This window comes from Cynocephalus volans, chromosome 10 (assembly GCF_027409185.1).
Source record: "Cynocephalus volans isolate mCynVol1 chromosome 10, mCynVol1.pri, whole genome shotgun sequence".
In the NCBI taxonomy this organism is placed as follows: Eukaryota; Metazoa; Chordata; class Mammalia; order Dermoptera; family Cynocephalidae; genus Cynocephalus; species Cynocephalus volans.
The window spans coordinates 4,932,598-4,942,099 of record NC_084469.1 but is presented as its reverse complement, the minus strand read 5'-3'; the positions used below and the strand labels follow the sequence as shown (position 1 = coordinate 4,942,099).

The 9,502-nt window shown below is 54.9% G+C and overlaps 1 protein-coding gene across 2 annotated transcripts; it reads right to left on the bottom strand.

Annotated features, from left to right (window-relative positions):
* Positions 1 to 930: 930 nt before the first annotated feature.
* On the bottom strand, positions 931 to 7,438 carry ORMDL3 (ORMDL sphingolipid biosynthesis regulator 3). Of its 2 annotated transcripts, none has more exons than XM_063112470.1 (4): positions 7,313 to 7,438; positions 3,940 to 4,133; positions 3,017 to 3,168; positions 931 to 2,599 (listed from the first exon to the last, which is right to left on the bottom strand). In XM_063112470.1, coding segments are annotated over exons 1-4 (483 nt in total). In that variant the 5' UTR covers positions 7,314 to 7,438; the 3' UTR covers positions 931 to 2,463. The 2 variants fall into 2 exon arrangements, with proteins under 2 accessions (XP_062968540.1, XP_062968542.1); XM_063112472.1 differs by having other exon boundaries at positions 3,940 to 4,138; positions 7,313 to 7,397.
* Between the last annotated feature and the right edge of the window lie 2,064 nt (positions 7,439 to 9,502).

The window sequence follows — 9,502 nt, the reverse complement described above, 5'->3', positions numbered from 1 at the left end:
GCAGAGCAGGGATCTGAACCCAGATGGCTGTTGATGTGCCTACCACCTCACCCTGACTACTCTTGCAGGCCCGTGGAAGCAACCAGGGCACCCCAATCCCCAGGACTGAGCCCAGTGGCTGCATTTCTCCTCCCAATACTGTGTGAGCCCCACTCGGGGGGGGGGGGGGGGGCGGTAGCAAGACTTTGCCAAAGATCCCACACTTCCTGACACCATTCCAAGGATGTTGTAATGCTGGACGAGGGCGAGAGGAGACCAGGCTGCTGGGGACAGCTCCTCCCTTCCACCTGGACCTTTGTACCTGTCCTGGGAATGATATTGCACAGAACATGCTGAAAGGCCAGTGTCTTTGGGAGATAAGGATTCCTCCACTATAGAACTCCTCTCTCTCCTGGCCACGTGAGCCTCTTCCTCTCCCACTCCTGCTTATGGTGGGAAAAGGAAGCATGAAAATTCCTCTGGACAGAAAGGCTAGAAGGAAATACAGCCCTCCCAGGGCAGAAGCAACTGGGAAGAGAAGTGAGGAGCTGAGGAAGGGATGGGGGATTCAGAGGGAAGGACTGGGCATCCCTGGCTCCATTTGTGAACCATTGCTGGACTGACCCCTTCCCTAGCCATGGCACAGGACTCTACATGCCTCAGGCTCACATGCCAGCCTGTGAAGTCCAGAGACACAAGTCCAGAGGAACAGCCTGGCAAAGGGACCAACAGAGCAGGATTCTGCTCCAACTTGCTGCTGCCTCCACCAGCTCCCTCACAGCCCCCTTGGGCTTTCCTTGCTGGGGGCAACAGGAAGAACAACAGTCCCAAAGTCCTTCCCACTTTCCAGGCAGAGGGTCAAACTGCGGCCCCCACCGCTGCCCACAGCAGGAGCTGCTGCCCATACCCCTGCCCCTCCCCCAGGGCCTTCCAGGAAGCAGAGGCCAGACATGGGGAAACAGGGACACACTGCCCTTTATTTGCATTTCTCAGAATACTGTACAAAGGGAGTAAAAATCCTATTCACACTTTGCTTAGAAAGATTTTGAGGTGAAAGTTCCCTATTATACACGGGGTGGGAGGTGGAGGACCAGGAGGCAGCAAACAGGGCCAGTGACCTCCCCTGCTCCCTCAGGCTGCTGGGAGAGAGCACAGGCATCCACATTTTTTCAAAAGTTAACACTGCCCTAGTTGGACTGGGGTGGATACAGCGGCTTCTCTCCAGCCCATGCTCATGCTCAGGCTCCAGCCCCAGCTCTCTTCTCAGGCCAAGGTGACTGCACCTGCAGGCCACTCCTTGCTACTTCCACTACCCTGCTCGAGCAGGGGTCTGCAAGACTCTCTAGCCCACCAACCCCATGGGGGTGGCCTCATATCCCCATACATGCATGCCACATGAGAGGCCTGTCCCAGCACCAGTCTGCAGGAGGAGTTTATGGAGGGGAGGGGCTGTGGAGGGCCCCACCATCCATCATCTCTGTTGCAGCTCCCCCCCGCCCCTCACACCACTCAGACAGCTGTCAGATTGGACCTGTGCTTGGATGACTCATGGACCTCTTCCACCCATGTCCACCCCCTCATGCCAACCCAGGAGTTTCAAAATCACAGTAGCCTCCCTTCCCTATTACCATCACTATTCTGTGGGCAAATTAACCCCCCAAGCCTGCTCTCCTCCCTACCCACAACCCAAAGGAGGAGGCTGGGTCTAGCTTCTCTCCTCACCCCTCCCTCTTTCCCTCCCTCCCACTACTCCTCTGCTGCCATTCGGCCCCATTCTTCTAAGTCTCAACTCACTATCCCCCTGCTCCACAACCTCCAGCAGGACCAGATGGCAGCAGCCCTGGCCCCCTCACCTCTGGGACCAGACCATCCACACCCCACCCCACCTTCCCTCTCCTTACCCTCCCCACTCCCACCCAGTACCCAGGGGGGTTGTAGGAGAGCTGCCAAAAGCCCAAGACCTGTATTAGACAGCTCTCTACCCACAGGGGTGAGGCCCCGTCATACCCTTGATTTCATACATACAAGCACACACTGAGTAGCATCCTAAAGACTTAAGAATTAAAGTGAAACAATCCAGAAGCTGTACCGTCCCTCTGCTCCCCTTGCAGGGTTAAAGTGCTTTGGCCACCTGAGGATAAACAAGTGAACAGGGGTTTTTCCCTGGCCTCCTGTCCCAACCTCACAGGTTGTGTTCAGCCCAGGAGCCCAGCCCATTACATGACCACCCCCATGGATTCTCTATTCAAAAGGCAAAAGGAAAAGATCAAAAAAATCAGAAGGGGTCAGAACCCGAAAGGGCTCACCCCAACGCCACTACAAGCTACTCCAAGTCGGCTACTGGGGGAAGCAAGGGGGTAAACTAGGCTCAGAGGCTCAACCCAAATCTCTGGCAGTGTCCAGAGGCTCCTTCTGTCTTCAGTATCACAGCACAGGCCTTCTACCCCTCCCCAGCCATCCTGGGCAGGGGAAGGGGCTGCACCCTCAGTACTTATTGATTCCAAAAATCCGGACTCCATGGAGCTGGGGCAGCTTGGGGATGAGCACACTCATCAGGGACACAGTGTTGAGGATGAAATGGATCTGGTCGTACTTGGTGTAGAAGCTGGTGAGGAAGTACCTGGGAGGGGAAGGTAGGGGAGAGACATAAAAGACTGCTTGGAGGACCCCTTCCTCCCTCACGCCCTGGGCTGGGAGAGGCAGAATCCTGACAGTCGAGGATTTGTAGGAGAGGTCCCCAAACCAAAAGTAGGATGGCAAAATCTCCCAGTCTGAAGAGGCCCCTCCCACCCCAGACCCCTGCTTCACCCTAGGCCTATAGGCCTATCTCAGAAGGAAGGAAACTCCAATTAAGGAGAGACAGGGCCATGGAGACCCAAGGCTTGAGCACAACGTAAGACCCGGGATACTCCAACTTCTCTTTCTCTGTTCGTCCCTAGAACAGAGCTGAGGAGGGGTTTAATAGGCCTGGCTGGGCCCCAGGGTACCCCAGGCCTTGCCCTGCCTGCTGGTGTGCTCCTCTAGCCAAGGTGCTCACAGAACAATGGGTGTGATGGTCAGGAACTTCCGAGAGGCTGTGAACTGGACCCCATAGTCCATCTGTTCCCAGTGGGTTAGCAATCTCGCCTTGCCCTGGTCCGGAGTCTCAAAGGGTGTCCCCTTCACCGTGTGCAGGAAAATGTACATGCCCTGGAAGAAGGGGTCTTTGTTAGAGGATACAAAGGGCAAAGACCTTCCAGCTCAGCTCCTGCACCCAGTCACAGACAGAAGCAGCTCCAGGTAATCTGGAGTCTCCCTCTGCTGGGCAGGGGGATATGAGCTGGAGGTCAGGACAGAGCAGCAGGGAGCCTGAAGAAGAACAAGGGGATCCCCCTGGGGGAGCGAGCAGGCCAGGCAGGACGGGAACACCCAGGAGGAGTCAGCCACAGAACGGGCACAGAAGTGCGGCCCCTCTGACCCAGTCATAGCCTTCCTATGCCAGCGGGGAGGGGCAAGCTGATGGGAAGGAACAAGACCCCTGCTTGCCCGCCAAAAGGTACAAAGTAGCAGGTAATAAGGGAGCAGAGAAGGACAAGAGTGGAAGATGTTTTCAGATCCTAACCTGGGAAAGGGGCATTTCTGCACCAGGACTCCTGGGTCCTGGGAACATTCTGGAGCCCTTTGTTCAGCTCTCAATGGCCCATCTCCCAGGCCCACAAGCCACCCCATCCTGGAGATGTGAACAAATCTGCAGATTTGATGATTCTTATAGGCATGCACAGGGCTGGAACCCAGAAGGAGTGAGGCAGAGAGCTAAGAGCTGGGCCTGGGCTCTGGTGACAGAAGTTGTCAGTAAGTCACCCTGACATCGGGCCCATGTCTGGCAGGCTCCTCCTATTCCTCAATCCACCCCTCCACCCCTCCCACCCCCGCCGAAGAGCAGCACACATGGTCAGGGGCAGGCAGCAGGCAAGTTCTCACCATGTTGTGGATGAGATTGGTAAGGGTCCAGACGACAGGGACACTCACGAAGGGGATACTTAGCAGCACAACATGGAGAAGCCCAATGGCCAGCACATAGGAGAGCCAGATGCCACGGCTGTTCATCACCCGCGTATTGGGGTTCACCTCGCTGTGTGCTGTGCCCACATTCATCCTGCTGCCCCTCTCCGCCACTGTTCTGCAAACAAGCAGCACAGGTGAGACAGGTCACACCACTTTCCCTGCCCCCTCACACTCCAAATCCCAAAGAGAGGCAGGCTCTTCTTTCCCTGATAACTCCAGGCAGTTCCACTGTTTTGATTCTCAAGCGTGGAGGCTGGAGAAAGTCCATGTGAACTTAACTCTATTCATTTCCTGCTGCTGGGCTGGGATAAATACCAGGCTGCCCCACACATCATCCCATCAGACACGGCAGTGCCTGGGGGACAGGTCATCAAGAGGCATTCAGCCCCAGAGCTGAGAAGTCAATGCCCATCCCCCAATCTCACCCCCTATAGCATTCCCACGAGGGCACTCTTCCTCACTAAGAATTCTCACTCAGTGTAACCCCTGCTGGACTGTGTCTCACTGAGGCTGATATGGGACACCTCCTACTCTTAAGCCCGTAAAGAGTAAAAGGAGGTGAAGACTGTGGGCACAGACAGCAGTGGATGAAATATTTGGGGGTCACTGCTTCCACCCACCTCCCCTAACTTTCCAATCCTGGATCTCTCCCAACCTAACCCAGGAGGACCGGCAGAAAGAGGGAGGGAGGAAGAAAGGAGAAAACAACAGGCTCAGGACAACCTTTGTCTAGACCTGGAAAGCTCCCTCTTGGTGACAAAAAACAACCATCCAGATGTTTTATCCATTTGGCAGCCACTCAGGCTAACCCTTGTGATGCCACCCACTTTGTTGCCAAACCACCACTGCCCTTTACCCCACCAGAGGAGAGGCAAGGATAGAGAACATGGCCAAACACCTACAGCTCCCATGCATATCTAGAACCCACATCAATACACCCCTCCCAAGGACACAAAACCATACCTGTGGCCTCCCTCCTGTCCCGTTTCTTCTCTGCCTTGCCCATCCAGACCTCAGTCTCCCCTTTCCCAGCACCCTTTTCTGCCCAGCTCCAATGGTAGAAGTGCTGCAGCAGGAGGAACCAGGAGGGCTGCCCTGGAAGCCCAGGAAACAATGGTGGCAGCAACCCAGAATGGGCAGAGAGAAGGAAGTAGAGAAGCTAAGGAGGGGAATGATCTGTCCTTTGTGCAGAGCTTGGCTGTCCCCAGATCCCTGAGGGCCCTGTGACCAGCAGAAAGTGGAAACAGATGATACCTGTATACTGGCTCAACTCTGTACCTGAGGTCCTGCCTGCTAAAGACCCTAAGGTCATCACCATAGTAACAGCCCCATCTTTCCTGGGGAATGCAGAAAGGAGTCCCAGATCGACATATTCTGGACATGCCCAGAAGGCCACCCCCTGCACCCCGCTGTAGCCAACCCCCTCAGACTCAGATGCTATCTATCCTTGGCTAGGATCCTAGCTAAGACTGCACAGGAGCCAGTATTCTCAGGGGTTAGTTCCTTATTTCCAGGATAATGGGAGCAAGTTTCCTCTTCTCAGACAGCTCCAAGCTTAAAGACCTCAGGGGAAATGTGACCTACAACACACCTTCCCCACAAGCAAACATACATGAGCTGGCCTGGGGTGCAACCTTGAAGTGATGCTCCTGGGACCCATCAGCCTAGCCCATTAGGCTGGATAATTGGACCTAACAGAGACCCAAGAAACAAGAAAACCAGTGCTGGCTCAGTTGTTTACCTTCCCAGGGCCTTGGAGCCTCAGTTACCCAACACAGCCCCTGGGATACCTACTATGTAAAAGGTAAAAGCCTCCACTGGCAGCGGGAGAGCGTCCGACTGAGAAGTGAGGGCTCTGAAGGACGTACCACTGACTAAGGAGAGGCAAAGAGTTCCCCAAGTCTGACCAGAAACTGCTGCCCCCTTCTCCATAACCCAGACTTACAGTGGTGTAGGTGTAGAAAGACCTCTAGCCCTCCCCCGTATTTTGTCCAGGAATGCCAAGACCTTGTTAGATCCCAGATCACAAGATCTTCCTGAAGCCTGAACACGAAGTGCCCTAAGAGCAGAAAACCCCAGGAGACCACCCCCCACAAAAGACAGGAGAGATCAATAAACTAAGAAAAAGACCGACAGCCAAGAAACACCCTTGAAACTTTCTTGCTCACTTGCATAAGTAAAATAACCAACTGACCTTTCTCCTAGAAGTGGAGAAACAGGACAAAGAGGCTGGCAGAGGTAGAGGAGGTGGATAGCAGCTGAGACGGAAAAGTTCTGCTGCCATAGCTGGCAGGTGGCTGCCAGCACCAGCCCCTGATGTGGTTTCATAACCTGCCTCTAACCAGAGCCTGCAGCAACTTTGTTCTGTTAAGCACTTTTTTGCGGCAAGCTCTTTCCCCCTGCTTCCCTCCCCTCCCTCTTGGCTCCACACTCAAATATACGGGCACAGCCAGTCTGTCAGACACTCAAGCCAAGGCCGGAGTGCGCCCCAGGGCAGCCACCAGGTGAAGCTTACCATTTCCTTCCCCAGATAAGGGCAGCTCTTTAAACAGCAAACCTCCTGCCTTCTGGGTGAGGAGCACAAGACGTCCCGGCCTGGACCTTGGGGACCCCAACGGGGAGTCCGTGGGAGTATGCCACAATGCCATTTCCATCCCGCCCACCCCCAACCTGCAGGACCACAGTGGCCCACCTCTCAGCTCTGGCCCAACCTCCCTGACTCGGGAGAGCGGTGGGGGTGTGAAGTGAGCGCGAGGCGAACCCCCGCTAAACCGAAGAGAGGGAGGAGCGAGGAGGCGGAATCCTTATTGTTGTTGGGGTTTTCTTTTCTTTCTTTTTTTTTTTTTTTAAGATGACTGGTAAGGGGATCTTAACCCTTGGTGTCGTCAGCACCACGCTCACCCGTGAGCCACGGGCCGGTCCAGTTGCTGGGGTTTCCTAAGTAAGACCTTCGGCCGAGGGACCTCGCACTCGGCGCCTGGCCGGACCGGGGGCCCCACCCCCACCTCCACGCGTTCACCCAGCCCTGGGGGCAGCCAAACGTTTATCCCCGAAGCCCAGCTGCTCCTGCCCCCCAACCCCCAGGCGAAGCGTTCCTCCCCAACGTCCCACCCCCGGCCTCCCGCTCCCACTCTCCTCTTTGGGCACCTTTTCGGCTGATGCCCCAACCCCACCCCCAGTCGCCCTGCCCAGGTCTCCTCCAGCCCGGGGCGCCTCCCCATTAGTCCCCTTTTCTCCAGCCCTAGGGGTCTCCGGTTCCGCCACTCCGAGGCCGCCCCTCCGGACTCACTGTGCAGGGCCGCAGGTTGAGGGCCCGGGAGGGGTACCCGGGGCCAGGGGCCGCTGCCGCTCCAGCCGCTGTAATCCGCGGCGGCAGCCACCCCGCTGCCAGCTCCAGCCGAATCAGCGCACCGCGCCGGGCCCCGCAGCGTCACCGCCCCCGCGCCGTCCGCCCGGCGCCTCCTGGGAGTTGTAGTTTTTTTTCCCCCTTCTGCTTGGGCCGGGCCTCCCTGGGGCCGCAGGGCCAGGCGTCTCACAGTGTCGAGGTGGTAAGATCGGATGGTATTACTTTGCTGCATAACAATTCCAGAGTTTGCGTCTGCGCCCTTCAATGTGGTTTACCCTTGTCCCGGTTTTGAGGATGAGGAAACTCGGAGTTTTAAGTAACTTGCCATAGGTTCTTGCTGGGTGCCAGTCTGGACGGGAACCCAGATATTTTGACCCCAAGTGCGGGGTTTCCCCACTGCTCCTCGCTATCTCCGCCCTGGCCCCAGATTGGCTCTTGCAGAAACGGACTAGCCCGGCCCTTTGCCCTGCCCGGCCCTCCTGGGTGAGGGCTTTTCCCGACGTTGGCTGGGGCGGGGGTCCGGAAGGCAAAGAACGGAGCCTGTGGGCAGCATTTATCCAGAGACTGTCTACTCCTCAGTTACATCTGACCCAAGCTGGCTTCCCAGCATCAGATGTCAGAAGAGGCCACATGTCATAGAAAGATGCCTTAATGAATAGTAAGGAACCTGAGTTTCTGTCTCAGGTCACTTTGTGTGGGTTTGGGTGGGAGGCTATGGTCTGCAATTTTCACATCTGTATTCTCTAAAGGCGAGGGCACAGATTTTACTGCCAGGAAGACATAGTGTAGGCAAGTCTATATTGGCAGTGTGACCCTGGGAAAATTACTTAACTTGTCTTGATCTGCGGTTTCACATTTGTGAAACCCTACCTCCAAGGTGGTTGTGTGAATTCAAAAGAATGTATGTAAAGCACCTGTTGCATTGTAGGAAACTATTATTGTAGGAGGTTGGATTAAATGGCTCTTGAGGTCTCCTGGGTCACTCCCACTCTCTACGTCACCAAGAGGGCCTTGTCTGGGTAGATTCTACTCCCCCACCCGGCTTCTTTCTAAGTCCACTCTATGCATGGCAGGGCTGGAATAGCAAGATCAGATGATGTCACAGCATGCCAACCTGATTGGCTGTAAACGCACCCTGAACCAAATGTGAGGGGACAAGAAGAAAAAAGGTTGGCTCAGGGAACGTGGGGAGCACGTCCCTCCAACCCCACCCAACCCTCCCCAAGAGGCTGCCAGCAAACAGTTTTCACAAAGCCAGAGTGAAACCCTCAGAGGCACATAGTGGGCACCAAGCGAGGGGGCATCTGAACCACCCAGAGCAGGAGAACAGGCAGCTTCTCAAATATTTCCGGTACCAGTGGTCCAAGAGTGCTCACCCCAAGACTGAAATAATCACTCCAGAGTCTGAAAAAGTCCTGCCTTGTGTTCTACAGAAGTTTCTGCTGGTTCGTGGAGGCCCCATTCCTTATAGTCAGCCTTCTGCAGACATAAGCAAGCAATTGGGTGTTGTCCTTTTCACAGAAACCTCCCCAGCACTGAGGCAAGAAAAAGGTCTCTATTTTTTTTCAAAGGGAGACTGCTTGACTCCTTTGATTTTTCTCCGGGATCCTTCCATCCTCCATCAAATTGATGGAACCCTCTGGATCTTTGCCAGTTTCCTCACATGTCTGTGAATTTCAATGGCCCACACTGGGTTCATGTCTCAAATAGGGCTGTGACTAATCTAACGGAAAGATTACTGGACATGTCATGTCCTATTAATAACTCCTGTTATCAAGTGGTTGTTTTCTTTACAATGGAAATGAACAGAGTTCTGAGTCACTCTAGGTTTGTGGTAAATTGTGGATCTTCTGCTGCATTTAGCTGGAGTCCTGGTCATCATCCTTCTCCTTCTTTAACCTTTGCCCTCATAATCACCACGTCTTCACCAAACATCCGTCAGCCAGTAATAGGCCTGAGCACTGTTCAGAGTGAGTGACAATACTCTTACATGGTGCTGGGGGACGCATAACCCCTTGGACAAACAGTTGACATCATGGGCCAAGAAGCTGCGAACTGTTCATACCTCAGAGCCATGATTACACCTCTCTCTAGTAGCATATCCTGAGAAAGTCAGCCACGCACAGGAAACGC